Below are 27,973 nucleotides of genomic sequence, written 5' to 3' on the forward strand. Positions count from 1 at the left end.
GCGGACTCAATGTTTTTCCTACTTCGTGTTCTTCCATGTAAACCTGATTGGAGAAATTTGTCATCACTTTTTCCTTTACAGAAACGATAGCAAGTCAGCATCCATTTGTAGCTACTGGTTCATCTCAAATCTTTAGCCTCTTCTACTTTTTTTTAATGGTCTTTGTCATGTTTCATCCTAAATTTATATCTCTAGCCGCAGCTCCCCTTGTCAACTTCAATTGTTCATTCTTAGTCTTTGCTTGGATTTCAAATTTAACCTAACCAAAACAGATCTGTGGGACTTCCTCTCAACTCCCTATAACCAATCTTGTTCCTGTGAAATTCTTCCTCATCTTAATAAATGGTAGCTATGATAGTCCATTTGTTTAGGCCAAAAACTCGAGTATTATCCTTAATTCCATTCATTCCCCCTAAGCAGTCCTGCAGTAAGTCCTGTTGGCTGTGTACCCACTTCTCCCGCCACTGACATCCAAGTCACCGGCATCTGTCACCTGGGCTCTAGCAGTGACCTCCTAACCATTTTCTCTACTTCCATTCACCTTCTTATAGCCCATTCTCTATACAACAGCCAGAACAAGCCTTTTAAGCAGAAGTCAGATTTCTTTATGCCTCGGCCCAAAACCCAGTGGCTTTCTGTCTCCTTCTGGACAAAATCCAGCATGGCAGTGAGGCCCCGAATGATCTGGCTGTCTTTGATCTCGTATTTGCCCTTGCTTACCGACTGCTTTGGTCACAGTAGCCTCTTTGCTGTTCCTCTGTCACCAAGGGCATTCCTAGCTTAGGGCCTTTGCACTTGCTCCTTCTCCTGATACGAACCTTCATCACCTATGTATTTACACACGTCCATTTCAGCAGTCCCTCAGGTCACTGCTTAAATGTCAGTTTATCCTAAAGGGCTTTCTTGACAACTGTCTCTCTGCAAGGACCTTGTTTCTCTCCTTGGTATTTATCTACATGTGACAGTTTTCTATCATTGGGTTTGTTTTTTCTTTTAAATCCATCTCTTCAGCTAGAACTTGAGCTCCAGGAAGGCAGGAACTTTGGTTTTTTCTTCACTGCTCTTTCCCTAGCACCTGTCTGAAGCAGCGATGTATAGCCAGGATTTAGATTTCCTGATTGTGGTCCAGTGCTCTTTCCATGGTTCTGTGTGGCTTCATACGTCAATTTTATTTCACAGAAGAGGTTTTTAAGTTTCTTGAGCACAGTGGCTGCATTTTTTATTGCTCTTGCTCCATCTCCACATAAGACATAGGACTGTGCCATACACCCAGCGATGGACTCCTAGAGAATGCTGTGGCTTGGCTAAATGGCTTCCAGTGCTCCCCGTGGCCTTCATCAACGTGGATCACAGGCTCACTCAGGGTATACTTCTCATTTTGTAGGAATAAGAGACAAGTGGTTCTTACTCAACAGATACACAGTGGCATTTGGAACCTGCATGCTGTTTGACTGAAAAATCATGTATGGTAGAGATCTAGTTTTCAATAAATAGCTTACTTGTATTCTGAATTTTGAACATTTCATGTAATTGTAACTTGAGGTGTAGTGGATAATGAGACCGAAATTAATAGTTCCTGTGGTGGTTTAAGTCTCTTTTTTTCTTCCCAGGAGGTTGTTATTTCTACACGTAGCCACCTGATGTTCTTAGTGGGAGTATATCCCAGATAAATTCTATTGTAAATCAAAGAGTATTCATGTTTGGCTTGAATCTTTCCTAAGCAACTACGAAGACGCTCCTACATTTGATTTTGAAAATTTTTATTCTCTTGGCTGTGAAATTTAAGTGACTCTAGTAATATTGATGGTTTTCCTCCTTGTTTTTACAGGTGATCTGCAACTCTTTCACCATCTGTAATGCAGAGATGCAGGAAGTTGGTGTTGGCCTATATCCTAGGTATAGTGTATGGTGCTTCATTTACTGGAAGACACAGCTTTCCTTCCCACCCAAATCCCCAGCCCTTTGTGGGTAGTTAGAAAGGCAGTTGCAGCAGCTGGTTCAAGAGCCAAGCTTAAAACTTAGCAATAAATTACAAAAAAAAATGGAAAATGTTAAGTTTAAAGAAAACAATTTTATAACCCCACAATATATGCTGTGGTATTAACAAAGAGGTAGATCTCAGATCTAAATTCTTGTTCTCAAGGGGACTGTGGGTGAAGAAGTTGAGGGCTGTGGGTGCTAATTAACCATCAGGCTGATCTTTGGTTATTACCTCACCCCTCCACTGATCTTATTTCCCAATTTCCTGAGCTGAAGCACGTGATTATTTCACCAGATTCACCATACACATCAGTTGGGTTCATTTTGTATTTTGAGTTGGTATACAGTGAACTCTGTCACTCGTGGAGGCAAGAAAACTCCCAGGCTCTGGCCCCTGAATGCTTTTTGCTGAGCTGACCCTCACCACTGAGCTATGAAACTCTTTCCACAAGCACTACAGTCACTCCCAGTTCCATTTTGTTTTTATGCCATAAGAGTCTAAATACAAATGTAGACTTTCTAATAATTGTGAATCTAAGAATCCAGCCTTTTTTCTTATTTCTCACCATTGTGATTAACCATAGGTCAGGTCTATTGGTAGTGGTTCTCAAAAAGCAGTAATATTGAATGATTCAAAGCATGGGCTCTGAGTTCAGGCCACATGGTCCAAATTCTGTCACCACTTACTGGTTGTATGTTCTTGAGCAAGTCATTTAATTTCTGTGTATTAGTCTCTTGCCCGGTAAATGATCCTCATAAGACTGTTGTGAGGATTAAATGTAAGAAAGTTTCCACATAATAAGTGCTCATTCTAATTAGTATCAATTGATGAGAGCAGCTTAAATCCATTTTGTTTCCCAGATGGTAAAAAATGTACCTCCCAGGTAATAAAATGACTGGACGATGATGGCCCAGGGTGCATCACAATGTAGCTGGCAAAATAACATCAGCTGTCTATTTAAGAGGAAATATTTCTAATTAATCTTCACTGTGGATGTTCTAGCAAAGACAGCCATTTCTCCAAAGGAGCTCAACGAATGAGATCCTATGGGAAAGGCTGATGGTATCTTGACTGCTGCATCCCATTATCTCTGAGAGTATTTTTTTTTCTTTCTTTCTTTTTTTTTTTTTTTTTTTTTGGGGTGGAATCTTGCTCTGTCACTCAGATTGGAGTGGTGTGATCTTGGCTCACTGCAACCTCTGCTTTGCTGGTTCAGTCAATTCTGCTGCCTCAGCCTCCCAAGTAGTTGCAACTACAGGCATGCGCCACCACGTTTGGCTAATTTTTTTGTATTTTTAATAGAGACAGGGTTTCACCATGTTGATCAGGCTGGTCTCGAACTGCTGACCTCAAATGATCCACTCACCTCAGCCTCCCAAAGTGCTGGGATTACAGGTGTGAGCCACTGCATCCAGCCCTCTCAGAGTATTTCTTTGTGAGTCAGTTTTTTTCCCACCTTCATGTTGGGTTGCCTTCTTGGCTACTATCTAATCAGTCAGCTATGCCCTAATCCCCAAAAAGGACTTAGAATTTTTTTTTATTATTAAATGATAGAATTCCCTAATTACCCTGCATCTTGGGGAGAATTGAACTTCACAGGAAATGCGCTAGTGACAGTTCTGTGAATGCACCCCAAATACTCCATTCCTGGTGTCCTGTCGACCCTACCTCTGCTGCCCACCCAAAGTAAGGTGTGTTTTACCCACTGCATTTGTTAAATTTAGTTATTTGACCCTACCTGCTGAGCTGTGACAGTTTTCCCCTTTTTTTTTCCAGTATCTCCTTGCTCAATCACAGCTGTGACCCCAACTGTTCAGTTGTGTTTAATGGGCCCCACCTCTTACTGCGAGCCGTCCGAGACATCGAGGTGGGAGAGGAGGTAAGGAAACCCATGCTTCCCACTACCTGGCTTCTTTCCTATCAAAGACCCTCTCAGCTTGGCCCAGCCCTAAAACTGATTCTGCCAGAGGGGGCAACTTTTCATTGTCCTTCTGCCAGTGAGAATATTCATAGTATAGTCACCTCTCCCCAGCAATCTATCATTTCTTCTCCCAAATTACAAATGGGCTAAATTTTTAGGGGAGAGGTCACCATATTTCTGGATGATGACAGCTCCTTTCCTATGTGTGTGAGAGAGAGGTGTTTATGTGTGAGACAGAGGGTGTGTGTGCTTTATGCACATGCAGGGACATCATTAAATCTCCTTGGTAGCGACAGCTCAGCAGCCTCTCATATCCTCCCGTGGGCAGGGAGGGCATTCCAGCTTGTGAATGGGATCCCCAAGACTTATTTACTCAAAAGGCCACTGATTGCATTTTGAAGGTAGTTATGCATATTTACTTTGTGTTAATAAAGCAAACAACTTAATACTCTTTCAGGCTGACTTTGGGACTTTACAAACCCATCTGCATGTCTGAGTGATCATTTAAGCAAAGAGGCAAAGGGAATAGAGGGCAGGGAGGCTGGCCTCCAGCAGTGAACTGGTCTTGACCTCTCCACTGTTATAGACTGCCCAGCCAGCCTCTTTTGGTGAAGAACCTTCTCACAAGGCAGCTGCAAATGGGCTGCTCTGGGGCTCTGAACCTAAGCCTGTGCTGGTTTGCACAGTGATTACCCATGCTGAGTTCCGAGTTACAGATAATTTACTCTTTCTAGAACCCGGTTTCCTTCTCCTTTCCAATTTGCTAAAGTGGATATTTATTGCAAGGAAAAACAATATCAAAAGCTTTTATTGCATTTATGTAGCACTCAGCCAGTAAAACCTAAACTCAGAGGGACCATATTTTATGTAGACAGGGATTGGTTTTGACAAGATTCTCCCCAAAGTGATTTTCCGTGGAATGAACCACTTCTTACACAACTACTTGCTAAATTTCCAGATTTTAGGACCAGTGTATGAAATATACTGGGATATATGTCATTGAGATGGCGAATTTAGATTGTTTTTTTCCCCTGGGGCCATAAACGACTTCAAGAAATGGAACCACTTTCTATTTTCAGCAAGAGTGGCTGCTGCTGTTGTCAATGATGATGATGTTTTTGCAAATTAAGGAATCAAGCAACTTGACGAAAACAATTTGAATTGGTTGGAATTTTCAAAAACAAAGATTCTTAAATTTTCGTGGAGTTGGCTGCCAGGTTTCTCCGTCGTTGGTTTTCTCTTAGTTGAGTGAAACACCTTGTCTTTCGGTGCTGCTTTGACTTTCCACATCTTTCTCCTTCCATCTCTGGAGCAACAAGCAAATCCTTCCTCTTGCCCAATACAAAACATTTCCACTCAGTGTAAAGCCCTTCAGACTCAGGTATTTTCCCCTCTGGCACCTAGCAAGGCATCTTCTCAACAAAAAGAAGATTGTCCCCACAGGTCCTTCGTATATACCCGCTTATTAAGAGAGTGAACATTTCTCCATTCCATTTTGTAGGTCTAGCTGAACAGCGCTTCCCCTGATTCATCGTCCCTCTCTCCGTCCACTATGTCTGTTTGTTGTAATGTTATATGCCCTTCAAGGCCCTTTGTCGATGTGTCTCCCAGATTTCATCTGTTGGAAACTTGATCCCCAAATTCTTGTCGATGATTTGTGGAGGTGGCGTCTTTGGGAAGTAATTTAGATTAGGTAAGGTTATCAGGGTGGGAACCCCATGATGGGATTGGTGGCTTTATAGGAAGGGGATGCTCCTGCCATCTCATCATGTGGTGCCCTCCACCGTGTTATGAGGCAGCAGGAAGGCCCTCCCCAGATGCCGGTGCCATGCTCTGTATGTCGGCAAGTTTGGGAGAATGAGGGTCAGGGCAATGTAGTAGTTCAGGGAAGAGATAACAATGGCAGCCTGAAGTGGGGGGAGGTCAGGTGGTGGCTTGTGATAGGGTATCTGAGAAATGTAATATTTAGAAAGTAAAATTAGCAGGATTTGTGAAGCAAGAAGAGGCTAAATGATACTCAGGTTTTACTGAGTATCATTCCTTTTAAAAGGAAGTGGTATTTTTTAGGCTTTTTTCCAGTTTAGAGCCAGTATTAACAGAAAAACTTGTAATTGATCATGTGATTCTAGAAATGAAACAAGGTCTAATTTTAATTTGGTCATCTTCCCCACTTCCCCATTGAGTTGCAGACAATGAAAAGATGGCTTCATGGAAAAGGAGTTCATTTTGTCTTGAGATTCTAATGTAAGCAATGTATTCGAGACCTAGAAAATCACTGCTCTAGTGTCAGAAATGATTGACTGCATTTTCCATAAGAGCTGCACTAAAATGGCAAAACAGTGGTCAGTGGCTTTAATACTTTAATGCAGTTTTGTTCTGTGCCATTAAGGTATCAACTGATCAATGGCTAAGTTTAAGATTCATGTTCCCACTAAATGAGCCCTGCATTTAGCGAGCAGATACTCCATTACAACTGGTGAGTCTTTAATAAAGGTTTTTATCTTTGGCTAATAACATGATTTTAGCTGTCATTACCAGTTAGTAATCTGGCTGTTTTTTCTCAAAAATATGAATAAAACATTTTTGCCATTGAGCCCTTCAGAGTTGATATTTTGCAGACTTCATTGGCACAAAAGAAGCACAAAAATGGGTCACTTTCTCTGAGGTAATGGGGCAGTCCCCATAGGAAGAGGTGTATTTGAGCCCAGCTTGAAGCATGAGAGACTCTCAGTAAGCTGAGTTTGGAGGAGAGGCTAGGCATAGACAGTGATGCCAGACACATGTTGGCATGGTGTCCATTGTTTCAGAGGTATAGCAATGTACATAACTGTCTCGGGGAGAGACGTGGAGACTCTCTTCTGTCTACAAAGGCAGACAGAAAAATCAGTTGAGGGAAAGCCTTGTGTGCCTTATTCATAGGCAGTGAGAAACCATTGAAAGTTTTCGTGTAGAGAAATGACGTGATCAGATGGGAGTTTTCAGAAGATCTCTCTCCAGGCAATTTAGAAGATGAAAGGCACACTGAAGGCAGCAGGGAAGCCAGTTAGAAAACCATTGCGTAGTCGAGGTCATGGTTCCAGGCGATTACAGTATGCCCAGGGAGGCTTTTAGGGTCTGTTTATTGGGGTTAAATGAAGTAACTAGTCTCCTATTGCCCATTCACTGCCTGACAAGATCACTAGTGAGTTTTGGCTCCAGTATTAAAGTCTTGAGTTAGTCAAGCACATTTTTTTCTGGAGTGACAGGCCCTGCTGTTAGTGACTTCACACTGGGCACACTGTAATCATCCAATAACTACTGTCCATTTGCGTCCTCTGATAATGGGAGTTGATGACTCAGAGGCGCTGGGCTGGATCAGAATTAGTGTCCTAGAGTTAACCCAAGAGGGAACATCGGAATGGGCTCATTTACTGCCTCGCCTCCCGTGGACCCACAGAACCAGATAGTGTAAGGTGAATGTATCTCAGACCTACTCACAGGCTGTTTCAAAAAGTGTGCTTGGAAGTAGGTTATTTGGAATTTGGAACATAGCATTCATTAGAAACGAGAACTTGCCTGGTAAGGTAGAGGCGCAATCCAGGTTTCAGATCATGGAGCAAGAGAAACACCGAAGAAACTAAAAAGTTCCTGTTGTCTCAGCTGAAGGTTCTCAGTTGCCCCAGAACATTGCCTAACACAGGTGTGAGTATTTCAGGTTTGAAGGTGCTACAGAAACTCCGTAAGAGACTCCAACTTCTACAGCCCTCTCTCCCCGCCAGATGTGAGAAGTGGCCATGTTAATGTAAAAAGAGCATCAGACTTAAATCGAGATCTGAGCGCAAGCTTCAATGTTGCCTGAATCCCAGACCTTCGCTAGTTTTGACTGTTCTATGCTGCCTCTCCACGAGCAGTAGATGCTCAGTAACATCACTGTCTGTATCTCTTAAGGGCAGATACTCTTGATTCTGAGTATAGAGTGCCAGCCAGCCAGATCAGGCCTGGCTCCTGTCACCTTGGTGATGGTGATGGCCTTGGTGGATTTGACAGATCTGGCTGGCCAGTCCAGCCGTCCACCATCACGCCTGTAGCTTGAGCGAGGCCTTCCCAAAGCTTCAGTTTCTGTCAAAGAGGATGGCTGCCTTTGTCCTACCATGATTTCAAACAAGTAAGATCATACTTTGTAGACGTGAGATGCTTTCTTTTAAGCATAAGAAAAACCACATGGAGCTTTTTGCTCTAGGGAGCTTGTGTCATCTCCTTCAGTGGATAATCCTGCTTTCTTGCTCTTCTAAAATCTTCGCTTCTTCCCCCACCACACACACCCCCATAATTACTTTCTACTTTTGAAAGCCAAGAAGTAATTTATATAGTATAGTATAAGCTGACGTGGGATACAGGAAGAGAAAAACTAGAGAAGGGAAGGGAATTGGGTTGTTAGTTTTAATAGGGTAGTAAGGTTAGACCTTAATGAGAAAGTGGGATTTGACTGAAACTCAAAGGAGATGAGGGAGGTTGTTGCAGTAGACTGGGCGGAAGGGCAGAGGGAACAGCCGGTGCACAGGCCTTGAGTGGGAGTGTGTGTGGAGCCAGACAGGAGGCCAGCCTGGTGGAGCAGCAGATAGGAGGGAGAGGGGCGTGAGAGGGAGCACGTGGGAGGGTGTGACGCCATTGCTTCTCCAACTACAGTGAAGGACCTGCTTTTCTTTCCCTTCTTTATCTATTGCAGACTATTTTTATAAAATCTAGTGAAACCAGGGAGGGGAGCACTACACACTGGGGTCTGTTGGGGAGAAATAGGGGACGGTCAGTGGTAGGTGGGGAGTTGGAGAGAGATAGCATGGGGAGAAATGCCAGATACAGGTGATGGGGAGGAAGGCAGCAAATCACACTGCCACGTGTGTACCTATGCAACAATCTTGCATGTTCTTCACATGTACCCCAAAACCTAAAATGCAATAATAAATTAAAAAAATAAATCTAGTGAAACTAAATTATTAGAAAAATGACATTTAGAGAACATAAAATAAAAGGGCTGGGTACAGTGGTGCACACCTGAAATCCCATGGGAGGTGGAGGAGGGAGGATTACTGGAATTCAAGACCAGCCTGGGGAACATGGTAAAACTCCATCTTTACAAGAAATACAGAAAATTAGGTGTGATGGCACATGCCTTACCTTAGTCCCAGCTACCTGGGAAGCTGAGGTGGGAGGATCATCTGAGCCTGGGAGATTGAGGCTGCAGTGAGTTGTGATCATGCCACTGCACACCAGCCTTAGTGGCAGAGTGAGAGGCACAGTCTTAAAAAAAAGTCCAATGTTTTATTATTAGTCACCTGAAACGACCCTTATCAAATTAGTAGAAAACATTTCTAAATCCTGACTTTGTGTTTCGTTACTCATTTCATCATGGACTGCTGGCCCACAGCGTGCACTAGCACCAGTCCGGGGCCCACACTTTGGGTTGCACTTGTGGAGTTGTAAGGACCTGGCCTGTACTCAGGCAAAGTGGGGAGCTGTTTCAAACAGAACGTGTCATCTGACTTGTATTTTAAGTGAATCACTCTGGCTAGAAGGTGGAGTGCAGGGGGCCTAGGGAAAGAATCAGGGAGACCAGCTGTGAGACTATTGCATTTTACAGGTAAGAGGTGATGATGGCTCAGCCCCGGATGGTAGCATTGGAAATGGTAAAACGTGGTTGGTAATTTTTAAGGTAGAGCCCACAGAACTTCCTGGTGGATTCAATGGCAGGTGTAAAGGAAAGCGTGAAGTCAAGGAATGCTGAGGCTTCAATTTGGATAAGACAAAAGATGAGTTTCTGTCAACTAAGAGTGAGAGAGCTCCAACTGAGATGGAACAAGTTGAGGGGAAGCTCAAGCATTCTGTTTTCTGAATTTTGAGTTACACTTTCATAAGAGATCTAATCAAGTGCAAAATGCCTAATCATTATGATGTTGCCTAAAGACCTGTGACTTAAAGGGGACTCAGCATAGAGAGTAGTCCGAGGAGTCCTTTAAATACATCCTCTCATTTACAGCCCTCCACTGTCCAAGGCAGGGGATATTACTCTGAAAGGGTATAAGGCAATCAGTTCAAATGCTTCCATAAGTGATGGCACTCTCACATTAAACTCTCCCCTATTTGGAAATGATTCTAGATTTTTTTAAACCTAGTGACAAGTAAGAGAACTGTTGTCTCATTTCAAAGATACCAAATTTGGATGACCTTAAATTCCATGAGGCAGCTATAGAATTGGTTAGAACTTAACAGCAATCTGGCTGCATCATCTGCCACCCATTTGGTTGCCAGGATTAATTTGGCTTCTCTGATTGCTAATGGTTATAGAATTTATTAGCAAACCTTAGTAATACCAAACGCACAACAGCTTTTGACACTTTACTATAGCGAAAAAAGTAAGATACAAAAGTGGGTACAGAGATCATAAGCCCCATTCTTTAAATATATGATATATATGTGCTTACCACAGAACAAAGAGTGAAAGGAAATTGATTAAAATTTTACATGGGATTATTTGGGTAGAGAAACTGTAAGTGGTAGTTTCTCTCTTATATTTTTGGCTTATAATAAAAACAAGTTTCACTCCAATAATTAGCAATAATAAAAACCATTTGTTAAAGAAATGAGCACAACAGATTTGTGAACGCCTCCCTCTCTCCGGCCCACACAGCTCACCATCTGCTACCTGGATATGCTGATGACCAGTGAGGAGCGCCGGAAGCAGCTGAGGGACCAGTACTGCTTCGAATGTGACTGTTTTCGCTGCCAAACCCAGGACAAGGTATGTGGTATGGAAGCAGACTGAAACACCTCCGCGGCAGTATCTCAATGATCTTCAGAGAACTCTGCCTTTATCCCATAAACCCCAAAGTAAATGACTGTCAGTACATGGTAGGAAACGGATAAATAACTCATCGAATTGAATATATTTTGTTTTCTGGAACTTTTGTCACCCACAAAGTTGGTGACAAGCTGAGATTTAACCAAAAGTGAGGACCTATGGGGTTTAGAGTCAAGTGGGAATGTAGGCATTAAACATTTAATTAAAAGGATTGGTGAAGGCCAGGGTGCCAGTAAAACGTGTAGTAAATGGGTTGAGTTACATTATGATTGACAACAGTTACTGCTCGGTAAACAACATGCCAAGTTTTACCTAGTTTGTTTCTTTAAAAATAATTTTCAAAGTAAAATCAGGTTTGTTGAGGTACAATTGATACAAAAATTCACCCTATTTAGTGAGCCAGTTCTATGATTTCAACAAATTCAGTCATGAAACGGCCATCAATAGCAAGATACGGAACAGTTTCACTTCCCAAAAAGGCGCCCTCATGTCCCTTCAGTCACCCCGCCCCAACCCCCGATAATCCCTCATCTGTTTTTTTATCCATATAGTTTTTTCTTTCTGTTTTTAGTTGACACATAATAATTGCAAGTTTATGGGATACAGAGTGATATTTCGTTATGTGTATACTATGTGTAGTATCAAATCAGAGTAATTAGCATGTCTTACTTCATACATTTATCATTTCTTTGTGTTGTGAACATTCAAAATCCTGTTTTAGTGTTTGAAGAATATACGATAAATTAAAGTGAACCATATTCACCCTACAGTGCTGCAGAGCACCAGATTCATTCCTCCTATCTAAGTTTGTGTTTGTTAACCAACCTCTCCCCACCCTCCCAGCCTCTAGTACCCACAGTTCTGCTCTCTACTTCCATGCGATCAGTTTTTTTTTTGTTCCTACATATGAGTAAGAACAAGTAGTATTTATCTTTCTGTGCCTGACTGATTTTGCTTAACATAATGTCCTCTAGGCCCAGCCATGTTGCCACAAATGACAGAATATCATTTTTTATGGCTAAATAATATTCCATTGTGTGAATATACCACATTTTTTAAATCTAGTAGGTTAATTCATCTTAGTTTTTGTGAATAGTGCTGTTATAATAAACATGGGGCTGTAGGTATCCCTTTGATATACTGATTTTCTGTCCTTTGAATAAATACCCAGTACTACAATTGCTAGATTGTATGGTAGTTCTATTTTTAGAACCTCTCATGCTGTTTTCCATAATGGTGGTACAATTAGTTGGATGCAAAAGTAATTGGGGTTTTCGCCATTAAAAGTAGCCTCATTGTAGAGGCCTTTCACCTCCTTGGCTAAATTTATTCCTAGGTGTCTTTTTTTGGGGGGCAGTGGGCAGCTAATACTTTGTTTGTTTTGCTTTGCTCTGTTGCCCAGGCTGGAGTGCAGTGGCAGGATCTCAGCTCACTGCAACCTCCGCCTCCCGGGTTTAAGTGATTCTCCTACCTCAGCCTCCCGAGTAGCTGGGATGACAGGCACCCACCACCACACCCAGCTAATTTTTGTAATTTTAGTAGAGACAGGTTTCACCATCTTGGCCAGGCTGGTCTTGAACTCCTGACCTCATGATCTTCCCACCTTAGCCTCCTAAAGTGCTGGAATTACAGGCGTGAGCCCCCGTGCCCTGCCAAAAATTATTTTTAATGGCAAAAACCACAGTTACTTTTGCACCAGCCTGGTGTAAGAGTCCCTTTTCTCCACAGCCTTGACAGCTTTTTGTCATTTTGATAATAGTCATTCTAATTGGGGTGAGATGACACCTCATTTTTGTTTTGATTTGCATTTCCCTGGTGATTGGTGATGAGCATTTTTATTGGCCTTTGGTATAAGTGTTAGAGAAATGTCTATTCAGATCCTTTGCCCACTTTTGAATTGGATTATTTGTGATATTTTTGTTGTTGAGTTGTTTGAGGTCCTTGTATATTCTGGATATTAGTCCCTTTTTCAATGCATAGTTTGCAGATATTTTCTGCCATTTTATAGGTTGTCTCTTCACTCTGTTAAGTGTTTCCTTTGCTCTGCAGAAGCAATTTGGTTCAATGCAGTCTCATTTGTTTTTGTTTTTGTTGCCTGTGCTTTTGTGGTCTTACCCGTAAAATCTTTGCCTAGACCAGTGTCCTGAAGTGTTTCCCCTGTTTTCTTGTAGTATTATAGTTTCCAGACTCACAGTCATTATTTTGATTGATTTTTCTGTGTGGTGACAGATAACAGTTTAGTTTCATTCTTCACATGGATATCCACTTTTCTGATGAGGAATCATTGAAGAGGTGTCCTTTCCCCACTGTGTGTTCTTGATGCCTTTGTTGACAATCAGTTGCCTCTAAATACATGAATTTAAGTTTTCTGTTCTGTTCCATTGGACTATGTGTCTGTTTTTATACCAATACTATGCTTTTTTTGTTAGTATAACTTTGTAGAATATTTTGAAATTAGGTAGTGTGATGCCTACTTTAAAAATATTTTTTTCAAAATATATTTAGGGGTTTTCTATAAAAAGCTTTGTTCTTTTTGCTCAGTATTGCTTTGACTATTTGGGGTTTTTTGTGTTTTCATATCAATTTTAGGATCATTTGTTCTATTTCTGTGGTATTTTGGTATTTTGATAGGGATTGCATTGAATCTTTAGACTGCTTTGGATAGTATTATCATTTGACAATATTAATTCTTGCAACTCATAAGCATAGTATGTCTTTCCATTTTTGTCCTCTTTGATTTCTTTTATCAGTGTTTTATAGTTCTCACTGTAGAGGCCTTTCACTTCCTTGGTTAAATTTATTCCTAGGTATCTATTTTTGTTGGGTGGATAGCTATTGTAAATGGGATTACTTTCTTGATTTCTGTTTCAGGTAGTTCATTATTGTATAGAGACATTGATGATTTTTGCTTGTTGATTTTGTATCTTGCAGCTTTACTGAATTTATCAGTTCTAAGGGTATTTTGGTGGGGTCTTTCATTTTCTCCATATATAAGGTCATGTTGTCTGCAAAGGGAGGACAGTGTGATTTCTTCTTTTGCAATTTAAATGCCCTTTATTGCTTTTTAAACATTTTTATTGATATAGTTGTACATATTTATGGGGTACATGTGGTATTTTGATACCAGCATACAGTGTGTGATGCTCAAATATGGGTAACTGGGAGATCCATCTCCTCAAAAATTTATTTATGTTGGGAACATTCTAAAATTTCTCTTCTAGCTATTTTGAAATACACAGTAAATTATTAACTATAGTTGCCCTATTGTGCAACTGAACACAATAGGAAGATCTTATTCCTTCTATTGAACTGTAATCTTGCATGCATTAACTAACCCCTCTTCATCCCTCTCTACCTACTACTCTTTCCAGCCTCAAAACCACTATTGCATTTGTTATCTCTATGAAATCAGCTTCTTTTTACTTTCCATGTATGAGTGAGAAAATGAGATATTTTGTCTTGCCCTGTCTGGCTTATTTCACATAATGTAATGTCCTTAAGTTCTATCCATGTTGCCGCAAATGACAGGACTTTATTACTTTTTAGAGAAGAAAAATACTCAGTTGTCTATATATATTACATTTTTTAAAACTCATTCATTGATTGACACTTAGGTTCATCCATGCCTTGGCTATTTTGAATAGTGCAGCAATAAACATGGGAGTGCAGCTATCTCTTTGATATTCCGATTTCTTTCTTTCTTTCTTTCTTTTTTTTTTTTCTTTTTTTTTTTTTTTTTTTTTTTGGATCTATACCCAGTGTCAGGATTGCTTGGTCATACAATAGTTGCATTTTAAGTTTCTTGAAGAACCTCCTTACTGTTCCCCATAGTGGTTGTACTAATTTACATTCCACCAACAGTGTGTGAGCGTTCCCCTTTCTCCACATTCTTGCCAGCATTTGTTATTTTCTTTCTTTTCCGTAGTAGCCATTTTGACTGGGGAGATGGCTTCTCATTGTGGTTTTGATTTGCATTTCCCTGACCATTAATATTGTTGAACGTTTTTTAATATAGCTGTTGGCTATTTGTATGAATATTTTGGGAAATATTCTGACTTTTGCCTGTTCTTAATTGGATTATTTGGTTTTTGCTATTGAGTTTGAGTTCCTGTATATTCTGGTTATTAATCTCTCATCTAATGAATAATTTGCAAATTTTTTTTCAATTCTGTAGGTTGTTTCTTCACTTCATTGATTATTTTCTTTGCTGTGCAGAAGCTTTCTAGCTTGATAGAATCTCTTGTTTCTATATTTCCTTTGATTGCCTGTGCTTTTGAGGTCTTGCTCAATAAATAGTTGCCCAGCTTCATGTCCTGAAGTGTTTCTCCAATGTTTTCTTATAGTAGTTTCATGGTTTTAGGTCTTATATTTAAATATTTAAGCTGTTTTGATATAACTTTTGTATATAGTGAGAGAGAGGGGTCTAGTTTCTTTCTTTGGCATATGGCTATACAGATTTTCCTTTCTCCGTGTATGTTCTTGGTGACTTTCTTGGAAATCCATGGACTGTAAATATGTGGATTTGTTTCTAGGTTTTCTGTTCTCTTCCATTCCATCCATCTATGTGCCTGTTTTTATGCTGTTTCCATGCTTCTTTTGGTTATTGTACTTTTATATAGCATTTTGAAGTCAGGTAATGTGATGCCTCCAGCTTCATTTTCTTTGTTCAGGATGCTTTTGTTGTTCCATACAAATTTCAGGATGGCTTTTTTCTTGTCATGTGCAGAATGTCATTAATATTTTGATACGGATTATGCTGAAAATATAGGTTGCTTTGAGTAGTATCGTTTTAACTATATTCTAATCTACATGGAGTATCTTTCCAGTTTATTATGTTCTCTTCAATTTCTTTTATCAGTGCCTTATAGTTTTAATTGTAGAGAGCTCACTTCTTTTGTTAAGTTTAGTTCTAGGTGTTCATGCTATTTTATTGTAGCTGTTGCAAAAGGGATTCCTTTCTTTATTTTCTGATATTTGCTGTTGGCATATAGAAGTGCTGGTGATTTTTGCATGTCGATTTTGTTTTCTGTGACTTTACTGAATTAATCAGCTTAACAGTTTTTGTTGGAGTCTTGTGGTTTTCCTAGATGTAAGATCATGCTGTTTGTGAACAAGGTTAATTAGGATTCTTTTCTAATTTGGACGCCCTTTAATTTTTTCTCTTGTCTAATTGCTCTGGCTAGGAATTCCAATATTATGTTGAGTAAAAGTAGGTAGTAAAGGAGGGGGTTTAAATTTTTCCCCACTCAGTGTGATGCTAGCTTGGGGTTTGTCATATATGGCCCTTTTTTCTGAAGTATGTTACTCACATACCTAGGTTTTTTAGATTTTTTTATCATGAAAGCATATTGAATTTTATTGAAGTTTTTTTCAGCATCCATTGAAATGATATGTTTTTGTCATTGATTCTGTTAATGTGATGTATCACATTTATTGATTTACATATGTTCAACCATCCTTCCATCCCTGGGATGAATCCCACTTAATTATGGTAAATGACCTTTTTAATGTTGAATTTGGTCTGCCAGAATTTTGATGAAAAAAAAAATGCATCTATGCTAATCAGTGATATTAGCCTGTAGTTTTTTCTTGTTCTGTCTTTGTCTGGTTTTAGTATCAGGGTAATGCTGGTTTTATATAATGAGTTTCAAAGTATTTCATCCTCCTTGTTTTTTTTTTTTTTTTTTTTAAATAGTATGAGTAGAATTGGTATTCATTCTTCTTTATATGTTTGGTAGAACTCAGCAGTTAAGCCATCAGGTCCTAGACTTTTCTTTGATGGGAGAGTTTATTACTGTTGCAATCTCATTACTTGCTACTGTTCCATTCACATTTTCTGTTTTCATCACAGTTTAATCTAGGTAGTTTGTGTGTGACTGGGAATTTATCTATTTCTTACTAGGTTTTCCAATTTATTGGCATACAGTTGTTCCTAACAGTCTCTCATGATGCTTTGAATTTCTGAGGGATCTGTTATCATTTCCCCTTTTTCCTCACTGATTTTACTTATTTGAGTTTTCTTTCTCTTTTCTTGACCCTGAAGAGGTAGCATTGCTGTAGGTGGCAGTGGCCCCAGGCAGGCAGCTCCCATTCTCTGAGGAAGATGTGCTTTAGCTCCATGTGTTTGGGGGCAGCCTCACTGTTGCACTGGTTTCCCTGGTCCCCAGGGTATAGGACACAGTGTGTACTAGAGTGCTGGATATTTGGCCATACCACTTGGTCCAGCTGGTCTCATGATACTGCAGCCCTCTGAGTGGATATGGTGGAATATCGGTGGCATTCCAGGGATATAGAAATGGAGGGGCTTCTGGGGTCCAGGGCAGAATATAGTCTGGTGGCACTGGGTTTTCAAAATGGTGCCATGCCACAGCACCTGGGGTCCTCAGGGGTGACTAAAATCCATGAATGCCCTCTGGAACAATTCCATGATGGACTCCAGTCAACTCCTGTACTAGGCTCAGGGCCTGTGAGACTGAGCAGCTCTCCTATGGCTAGGATGGTGGGCATCTGTGGCGGTAATGTGGGCAACTGGAGATGTCTTGCTTGCCTTTTCCTTACAGCAAGGAGCTTTTCCTGGCTCTGAGCCGGTCCTGGCCAGGACAGCTGCTTATCTTCTCTTGTTCCCTGTGCCTTGGAGAGTCCCCATCCCTTTCATGCTGAAGTCCATTGTTTGCTCTCAGATGCTCTCTTTAACTTGTAGTTTTCTGCTTACTGTTTTGGTTCTTTTTTGTGGAAGAGATGAGTACCAGCTGCCTCTAGTCGGCCATCTTGATAACATCTCTGTTTCTTTAACATTTGCTGCATAAAGCTTTCCACTGCAGCACATTATTAGACTGAGATCACTTATCCAATGACTTTTACTTTCTGAGAAAGGAAGGAGAGACAAAATAAATGCCCTAAATGTAATGAATGGACTTTTCTTCTGTTTCTCATTTACCTTTTTCATATTGGACCTACTTACTTTTACGTCCAATATAAAATATTTCACATAATTGAGTTGTCTAAAGAAATCTTTTGAAGAATGTCTACATTGTTAGAATTCTTTGTTATCTTTTTTGGTCTCAGTAATTAATAAGTAAATTAGGAAGTGAAACTCAGAAAGGTTCAGAGATATGCCTCTGGGATAAGATAAAGGAAAAAGTGGCAAAACCAGGTGTGACACTCGGATCTCCTGACTAAATCTAATGCTCCTGCCAATATACCACAACTCACTGTACTCCAGTGCCAACCGTGCACCGAGAGAGGTCGTTGCTGTCACTGCGTGAGAAAGGACCCTGACCTCTTTCTAATGCTGTAGGAGTCAGTGAACATGATGAGTTTTGCCTTAAGAAGGACTTGTAGAAATAAAGGAATTAAGTGGGAAAAGTTGAATCCACTGCTAATAGCTCCTGAAGATTCAATTCACATTATTGTTAGCCTTTTGCCGCAGGCAAGAATGACAGAAATGATGGGAAACTGCCTGGGGTTCCTCCGCAGACCGTGACCTGGAATAGCTTTCCACTGGGATGCTTGCTTGGAAATCAGAAGGCTCTCGTATTTAGTTCCTCTTAGGTGCCGTGAGTGTGGTGGATCTTCAGAAATTTCTTGAATGAATGAATAATTATTTTATAATATTGTGGTCATGGCCCTTTTAGTTTCATTGTAACAGGTGAAATCTGGGGTGCAATAGTACATTAGGAAAGGGTTTGGCTATAAATAACAGGTAACTAAAACTAGCTTTAGTGGGTGGGGTGCATGTGTCTTAAGAATTCTGGAGAAGTAATCCAGGGTGACAGCAGCTACTCACAGATCTCCTCATGGACCTGAAACCTTCTGTCTTCCTCCTCAGTCATCCCTAGCATGCGGGTTTGTCCTTACCATCTGAAGATGACTGCTGCCTCTAAACCCCAGTCAGTGTGTCTGAGCTCTGGAGAAAAAAGAAGGAGTAATAAAAAGCAAAGAGCAAAGGGAAGGTCTCCTAAGGATGTCTACCCGCACTTTATTGTTCAAAATGATGTGATTCACATTATTATTCAGAATGGTGTCATGTGGCCATCTTTAGCTGTATAAGAGGCTAGGAACTATTTTAGCTTTTTAGTCTTTATACAAGAGAAAGACAAGAGAAAACAGGGGTTAAATGGATTTGGGGTTGCTAGTTCACAGTGTCTACCATACCCATTTTCTGCATTGAGCTAAAAGTTTATTTAATATTAAACTTAGGGTTTTCCAGAGAAGCAGAACAAACAGGATGGAGTGGGGTGGGGGAGAGATTTATTTTAAGGAATTGTCTCACATGATTATGGATGTTAGGAAGTCTCAAGATCTGCAGCTGGTAAGCTGGACACCCAGAAGAGCCATAGTATAGTTTCAGGAGAAGTGTGAAGGCCTGAGAACCAGGAGAGCCAGTGGTGTAAGTTCCATTCCAAAAGCTGACAGGCCCAAGTTCCAAGAACTGATCAGTCCAGCTCAAACAGTAAGCCAGGAGGAATTCCCTTTTACTTTTACTTGAGTGAGTGTCTGCCTTTTTGTTCTACTCAGTCCTTCAGCTGATTAGGTGAGGGCCAGCCATATTAGAGAGAGCAGTCTCCTTTACTCAATCTGTGAATTCCAGTGGCAAGCTCATACAGAAATACTCTCACAGACACACTAAGAATAATGTTTAACCAAGTATCTGGGCACCCTGTGGCCCACTCAAGTTAACATATAACATTGACCATTACAAATATTGAGACGAGTCAAATGGTGTAATCAAAACAGTACTTGATTACTCTGCTGGATTATACTCCATGCTGTATCTGTCTAATAAACAGAATGGTCTTGGGCAAGTCATTGAACCTCCCTGGATTTGCATCCTCTGTAATACAAAAGAATTAGACTAGATAGCCTTTGGGCTTTCCCAGTTTCCATGAAATGTTTTCCAGTGGAAGAGAGTAGATGAAGATGTGCACAGATGAGACTATAAACTAAGTTTGCAGCTAATTTTTCAGTTATTTTTTAAGTCTCTATCTGAGAATTTTGTTCTGTTTAGTGATGTCAACACTCCTCTGAGATGTCTGTACTGTTGATTTGCCTAGAAAAAATAATACAGAGGTAAATTCAGCTTAGTCCATTCCCAAGAGATCATAAATTCAACATTGGTTTAATCAAAATTAAATTTCAGTTCCTAAAGTTTCCAAGCCTATTTTTCTGCTTTTCTTGGAACCTAGAAAATTCACCTCACCAGTTTTCTGCATCAAGCAATATTTATTATGTGCCTACATCTGCATATTACTGGACTTGCACAGTATCAGGTTTCAGGAAGGTAGGAACCCTTTTAATAGCAAGTATAATTTGCATGTATAGAGTTGTCATTTGTTATCAGCTGCAGCTTAATTTCTGGAAAAAATAAAATAAAACTTACCTTCTAAGGGAGGTTTTGGAATGATCTGAGTTCTCATGGCTTGCCCAGGTCAGAATCCAATAGATTCTGTTCAGCAATAGAAGCTGAACAGACCAAATGGAATTGATTGTTTCCATAAGTTTGTGACTAGAACATAGCATGTTGCTTTGGATGTCATATGCCTTGTTGGGAAAAAACAACAACAACAACAAACTATAGTTACTTGCCATGCCAATTTTTCTTTCCTAAGTCCTGTTAATTATTTTAAAACACCATATCTATCAATCTATCCAAAGCCCTGTGGCCTCACTGCTAGATTATTGAAATAGCTCCTAATTTATTCACCTGGCTCTCAATTTCATTCTTTTCATCCGTGGCACACATTATTTTAGGTAAACCTTCCCAGATACCACTGTTCCCATGTTATTACTTTGCTCAGAAATTTTCAAGCATTAAGCATCATCTTTCGTGTTCAGGATAAACTTCACACTCTTAGGCTGGCATTCAGTGCTCTCCAAAGTCGTGACCCCAACATTCAACCTACTTTTGTTCCCTTTTTGTTTTTCAAAATACCAGTCTCCTTTATCTAATGAGACTGTTTCCTCCACCCAAAAGATTTTGAAGTAGCTTACACACACACATTCACAAAAATACATACACGTGTGTATTATGTATATACTTGCATATGTAATACAACAGCAATAAATTTTATTTTTGAGAAAGAAAAGTGACAAAGAATAAGACAAAAGCAGTTTAGCGTCCAGAATTCATACTCTATGACCCTTTATGTGATAGCTAAAAACACTACACTTGATCTTAACCAAAAGACCAAGAAGCGATATATGATAGCTAGAAATAAATGATGAATTTACTCTTAACGTATCAGCAGCCAAACCTAAAAGAGTACTTTTAAAATTTACAGTAGCCCTAAGAATGAAAACACAGCCAGAGCAGTTTTTCCTTGCACCGAAGCCTGAGGCACTCACAAAGCATTCTTATTGGACTTTCACAATGAGTAAAGTCACTGAGTTTTATAATATTTCTCAATATAGCAGAATGACATACTCTCAAGTTGTACTTTTTTTTTTTTTTTTTTGAGTTGGAGTCTCATTCTGTCACCCAGGCTGGAGTGCAGTGGCACAATTGTGGCTCACTCCAACCTCTGCCTCCTAGGTTCAAGCAGTTCTCCTGCCTCAGCCTCCCAGGTAGCTAGGATTAGAGGCGCACACCACCACACCTGGCTAATTTTTTTTATAATTTTTGGTAGAGATGAGGTTTCACTGTGTTAGCCAGGTTTGTCTCAAACTCCTGACCTCAAGTGATCTGCCCGCCTTGGCCTCCCAAAGTGCTGGGATTACAGACGTGAGCTACCACACCCAGCCAAATTAATAAGATCATATCTCTCCAAGAATAAAATATAGTCTCTGTGGAGGAAAGCAATGATTGCCTGTCCTTCAGGTAATCCATCATTAGTGTTATTTCTTGCAAATGGGCTTTTACGTTTCCTGTTTAGATTTATATTAAAGTAATACGTGTATATAGTTTGAAATATTAAAGTACTCTAACCCAGTTGAAATTAATGGCACCCTTTCCCTCTCCTGCTCCTGCCCACATCATCCTCCTCAGAGAGAACCCATTTTAGCTTCTGGCATTCTGTCCACGTTTGTAAACTTAAAGGTCCCTTAAGTCAGGTGCTAGGGAGACTTTCTGCTTACTGGTTTGGCTTAAAGACTAATTTTTATTTCCAAGATTTCAAATTTGTTTTTTTTATATCTCTATTTGTGTTTTATTTCTGCGCATTTTGGTTTTCTGACTTCTTTTTTACTTTAATGCACTACTACCTTATTTGTCTCTTTGGTTGTTCAGTCACACTTCGTTTAAGTGTTAGTTCCATAAAGTTTATTTCGCTGGAGGGAATGTGTGTTCTGCTCGTTTTCAGCTGGTCATCGTCTGTAGCATTGCATTCTACTCAGTATTCTGGAATTTTGTATGGCAGGCTCACTTTCAGTGGACAGTTTTTAGTTTTGTTCTTTTCTCTCCTTTTGTGCTCTTCCCGTCTGTCTGGTAGTTTTGCCTCCCCCAAGCCCCTCAGCCTCCAGTTCAAAACCAGAACTTCATGGCATGTGGACTCTTGTGCCCTGGGGATGCTGAGGCTGGTGCAGATGTGGTTGCCTAGATGGTGGCATCATGGCTGTGTCCCTAGATATGAGAGCATGGCTCTGTTTGTCTTCTGGCCCCTTCAGGACCACAGCTTCCTGTAAATATTTAGCTCGGGGCAATGGGTCATCAACCCTGGTGTGTGTGTGTTTGTTTGTCGTCCCTCCCCCCAGCCTCTTTTTTCAAGCAAGGGTGCCTCACCGCATTCTCTGGCTTTAAGCTTTAAGGCTGCTTACACGAAACATTTTTATTTCCCATTAACCACCAGAGCTCAGCTTGCAGCCACGGCTGCCCACTTCCAGACCTCAGGCCCTGGAGCTGCAGCTTCGTTTATTGCCTTGCATTTCGGTTCTAAGTTTGGTCCAGGGAGATAATTGCCTCTTTTTTTATTTCTGACTTGGCAAAGCTATTTTTGGTTTTTGTGTTTATATTTTACCTGTCATTACTATGAGTTTAGAGTAGAAGGGAGTGCTTCAGCATTGGAGCTTCCAGCATCTTGACTGAAAGTCTGCAGTTTGCTTTTTGGTACATAGGTAAGAATCTAAGTCTTTGGAGGCAAAGAAAAACCATGAAGTTAGTGATGGAATTTTCCTGAGGGCTTCTTAGTATGTGTGTGTCTTTTACACAGTCTCAGCTGTCCGAGGAGCAGAGGATCTATATCTTCTTTTATCACAGAGCCTTCTATGAACAGAGATTGAGTAGGATCATTCTGAAAATGTGTCCATTCTGGAAACAGTTTAATAAATGGTTCTGTGGTGGGGAGAAGCCTTATTAAACTTCTCGTTCCCTGACGCTGCAATTCTAAGCCTGTTTCCTCTCATTTTCTTCTGTCAATATAAAACAATGCTAATTATTTTCTTTGGTAATTATTTCAGCTTCTTTTCAGAAAAGCTCTTTTTCTGCAACACAGAATTGCCTTCCCTTGATTTCCTCTGAGACCCTCCACAGCACCTGTGAGTTACGCAGCCCTGAAGTGGCCCAGCTTCTGCAAAGAAGTGACTTGTGCTGGTGCTGTGTGGGAGCCGCCTCAGTTCATGTATGTGCTGTATGTCACCCAGGCTGTGCCTCTTAAACCATGAAAACGGGGGCCGGGGGCAGGTTTGAGTTGTGCTGTACGTCACCCAGGCCGTGCCTCTTAAACCATGAAAACGGGGGGTGGGGGAGGTTTGAGTTGTGCTGTACGTCACCCAGGCTGTGCCTCTTAAACTGTGAAAATGGGGGGCGGGGGAGGCAGGTTTGAGTGAAAGGAAGAAGCAATGATTGAAGAAGACAAAATGAAGGAATGTTAGAGTTAAAACTATAGTCAAAGGAAATGAAAGTTCTCAGCCCAAGAAAAAGGTTTTATGGTAACTGAGTCTATTTGAAATGTGAGCAATTACTTAAAGGTCATTAGTAAACCAAGATTTTGTTTTGCTAAATTGATGGTAAGTAGAACTGTCTCACGGTAGGATGATGAGGATGATGAGCCCAGCCAGCTCTGCATGCTTCCCAATTTTAAGTTTTGACAATCTGAGCAGAATGTTTCTTGTTTGTAAAGTTTTCATCATAACCAAACTATACTGCCTTTAGGAAGATTTGGCAGAGAATTGAAGGAGTGGGGAGAGAGAGAAAGTGCGTGCGTGTGTGCGTATGTGCGTGTGTGTGTGTGTGTGTGTGTGTGTGTTTTCATTTCCATTTTTAAGTTGTCAAAACCTAACATTATGTTACCTGTGCCTGTCTTCTCCAGACAACCAGAAAAATGTGTTTCCCCAAGAGTGAATGAGACTCTGTTAAATTCATGTCTAAGTGAGGAAAGGAGTTTACTGACTTCATAACCCCATAATCGCATCTGCAGTGCTGCTGTGACATACTGGGAGAGGCTTCTGGGCATGCTGCAGTGGGCTGTAAAGTTGGCTGAGAAATAAACAGTGTAGCTATTGTGTTTGCTTGGACTTGGTTGCTCACCACATCACAGGGTGTGTGGCGCTTCATCACTGCCTTCTCCCCGGAGGACAGGCAGCTGTGCTCACAGGCTCCTTCGTGTGGCTCTGTTGTGTCCAGAAGTCCACCTCAGGGGGGAAAGATGGTCTCTCCACAATTTGTGGTGACGTGAATTCATCTCACGTTTCTAGTTCTTGCGCAGACATTCTTCTATACTGTCTTTTGGCTTCATAGCGCTCCAGCTCAGAGGATAGATTCAGTGATGACAGCTAATGTGACACAGAGCATGTATTCTTGTGTACCAAGTACTGTCCCCAGCCCAACACATGGCACACAGATACACAGTAGTGTTCAGGAAGTGTTGTAGAATAGGGTGATTCTTCTTCAGACAACAGTGCGAATTAGAATATCTGCGAAAGCTTTGGGGGCACTTACTGTGTGCTGGGTGCTCTGCAGAGTTCTCTGCATGTCTCATCTCACTGATCTCTACAACCATATCAAAGTTAGGGTTACTCTTACTGCCATTTTGTGGATGAGGCAGCTGGAGCTTTCAAGAATATAGCCCTAACCTCTCTACTATGCTGTTTCTATAATGATATGAGTAACAGATACTTCCTTATCATTTTAAAGAATTGGAGTATAATTTGCATTCAGTAAAATTCGCCCTTTTTTAGTCTACAGTTCTACAAACTTGGATAAATGGATACAGCCTGTGACCACCCCCACCATCAAGACAGAGAACAGCTCTATCACCACCACTCCCAAATTCCTTCATACTGCCGTGTGTCGATCCCCATCCCCCACTCCCAGCACCTGCTAACCCCGATCTTCTTTCTGTCACTACTATTTTACTTTTCCCAAAATGTCATAAATTCACCAACCAATTCATTTTGGCTTCTTTTGCTTAGTATTTCATATTCAGCCATGTTCTTTTTATACACATTTATAATATATAATCTCACTAGTTCATTATTACTGCCAAGTACTCTTCCATTGTGTGGCTGTTTCATGCTTTGTTTTTCTAAATGAAGGATATTTGGGTGGTTTTCCAGTGTTGGTGGTTGTCAACCGGGTCACTGTGAACATTCACATACAGGTTATTGTGTAAATACAAATTTTTATTTTATGTGGACAAATACCTAGGAGTGGGATTGCTGGGCTGTATGGTAAATATATGTTTAACTTCTTAAGAAACTGCTGCACTTTTTTTTTCAAAGTAGCCTCTACTATTTTGAATTCCCACCAACAATGAATGAGAGTTCCAGTTACCAAATCCTCACCAGCACTTGTTTTAGTCAGATTTTGTTTTTGTTTTTAATCATTCTAATGAATTTAATGTAGTGATGTTGCATTGTAGTTTTAATTTGCAGTACTGTAATGTATTTTTTCATGTGTTTGTGTGCCATATGTATATCTTATTTCTTGATATATCTGTTCAAATCTTTTGTCTATTTTAAAAATTGGGTGTTTTCTTATTATTGAATTCTGAGGTTTCTTTATCCTGTACAGAGGTCATTTATTGAACATGTATTTACATATTTTTTTTCTTAGTTTGCAGCTGGTCTTTTCATTCTCTTCACAGAATGAAATGCAGAAGTTTTGATGAGCAGAAGTTTTAAATGTTGAAATAGTTTCAGTATTTTTCTCTCATGGATCAGTCTTTTGAAGCCATAGCTAAAAATATTTGCCTAATTCAAGAGGAGAGAGATATTTTTTCTATGTTTCATAGTAGATTTTATAGTTTTATGTTTTATGTTTAGGTATTTGATAGATTTTGAGTTAATGTATGTATATGCATAATGTTCTTTTTTGTATATGGATAGCCAATGATTCCGGCTCCCTTTGTTGAGTCAGTATCTTATGTATTATAGAAAGAGTACAGAATTAGATTTAGCAGAAGCTGGGTTCTAATTCTAGAGCATCAGCAACTGGCCAGAGAGATAAAATCCAAGTGGTGGGTAAGAGGACAGCTTGATACAGGGGAAAGAGCATGTGCTTTGCAGATAGATGGTTCTGGTTTCTGCTGTTTACTAAGCATTTGAAATTAGCAAGTTTCTTTCCCTATGTTGGTCTCAATTTTCTCTTTTGTAAAATGAGAATACTCTAAACCTGCAAGGTATTTTAAGGGTTCAATTAGATAACTAGATAATATAGGTGTGGCTTGGAAGATGCTAGATGCTTGATAATGGTAGCCATTATTATTATTGAATGACGTGGGGAAATAATCAAATTGGGAAGCTCCAAGAAATACAGCATCCTCAGTTCCCATCATTTGCTGATCAGAGTCTCTGAATTAGTCACATAATCTAAACAGCTTTTTAACTCTTCCTGTTGGAATTTTTAGTAGTCTCTGCTTCCTTCCCCCCTTTCTGTGCCTAGTACCTCTTGATTGGTTTGGTTTTAGTGGTCACTGTGCTGGGGTGGTTGGTGTTTTTCTTTTATCTCTCTTTTTTTTTTTTTATTTGGGACAGGGTGTCATGCTTTCACCCAGGCTGAAGTGCAGGGGTGTGATCATCCTAGTCCTGGTAGCAATCCTCCTATTCCTAGGCTCAAGCAATCCTCACATCTCAGCCTCCCGAGTAGCTGGGACTACAAGCATGTGCCACCATACCTTGTTAATTTTTTAAATTTTTTGTAGAGAGAGAGTGTCTCACTATGTTTCCTGGGCTAGTCTCCAGCTTCTGGGATCAAGCAGTCCTCCTGCCTCAGCCTCCTGAAATGTTGGGATTACAGGTGTGAGCCACCATGCTCAGCCGTGTTTTTCATTCTTGTATTCTCCTTGGCTTGTTCTCCTGCACTTCCTAACCTGGGCTCTTCTCCCTGAGAAGTAAGCTGACCTTTGTGCAGTCTTTGGGAGCATGTCACTAATCATCCTTCATCACTAATCATGCTGGCCTGTTCACCCCGATAGTTCCTGACATGGCTGTCACTGAGGGGTGTAGATAGTAGAAGGGAGGGAAGCTCAGCTGAGTAAGAAGACAGCTTGCGTGGCACTGCACAGAGGGACATCCAGGCCATTGCTCCCCTCCCCCCAGATTCCTGGACAAAGTAGATGTCATCCCGGGCGCTCTCTGCACTTTGTTTCCCAAGAGACCAATACCTCTTTCATAAACATTATTTTTGTATTTTGAAATTTCAGATGTTTATGGGTACATAGGAGGTGTGTAGTATATATTTATGGGTACATGAGATAAATATTTGATACTGGCATATACAGTGTGTAATCATAGCGGGGTAAATGGGGTATCCATTACCTCACGCATTTGTCATTTCTTTTGTGTTACAGATATTCCAATTATATTTCTTCAGTTATTTTTAAATGTACAATAAATTATTGTAGACTGTGGTCACCCTGTTGTAATAAATAGTAGATGTTACTCATTCTGTTTAACTATATTTTTGCACCCATTAACCATCCCCACGTCTCTCCCTTCCCCAATGCCTTCCCAGCCTCTGGGTAACCATCATTCTACTCTCTATCTCCATGAGTTTAATTGTTTTAATTTTTAGCTCCTATGAATGCATGACAACATGCAAAGTTTATCTTTCTGTATCCAGCCAGTTTAACATAATGTCCTCCTGTTCTATCCATGCTGTTGCATGTGATAGGATCTCATTCTTTTTTATGGCTGGTTAGTACTCCATTGTGTATATGTACCACATTTTCTTTATCCATCTATCAAGAGACATTTAAGTTGCTTCCACATCTTCCCTATTGTGAATAGTGGTGCAGTAAACATGGGAGTGTGGAGATGTCTTTGATACACTGATTTCCTTTCATCTGTGTGTGTTCACACCAGT

General features: G+C 40.4%; 1 protein-coding gene and 1 long non-coding RNA gene across 5 annotated transcripts in view; both read left to right on the forward strand.

Moving 5' to 3' along the window:
• Window positions 1-27,973, forward strand: part of SMYD3 (SET and MYND domain containing 3) — a 709,642-nt gene that overhangs the window by 552,890 nt on the left and 128,779 nt on the right. For all 4 annotated transcript variants that reach the window (XM_032242383.1, XM_032242385.1, XM_032242384.1 and 1 more), the window contains 3 exons: window positions 1,829-1,896; window positions 3,758-3,860; window positions 10,567-10,677. In XM_032242383.1, coding sequence (XP_032098274.1) covers window positions 1,829-1,896; window positions 3,758-3,860; window positions 10,567-10,677 — 282 coding nt within the window. The remainder of the gene's footprint in view (window positions 1-1,828; window positions 1,897-3,757; window positions 3,861-10,566; window positions 10,678-27,973) is intronic.
• Window positions 14,441-27,495, forward strand: LOC116526124. Its single transcript, XR_004257981.1, has 3 exons — window positions 14,441-15,652; window positions 15,825-15,826; window positions 27,482-27,495. It is a non-coding gene; the product is annotated as an uncharacterized LOC116526124 (long non-coding RNA).

The sequence above is a fragment of the Sapajus apella genome, unplaced genomic scaffold, assembly GCF_009761245.1.
Source record: "Sapajus apella isolate SASKATOON/1434 unplaced genomic scaffold, GSC_monkey_1.0 scaffold49, whole genome shotgun sequence".
Classification (NCBI taxonomy): Eukaryota; Metazoa; Chordata; class Mammalia; order Primates; family Cebidae; genus Sapajus; species Sapajus apella.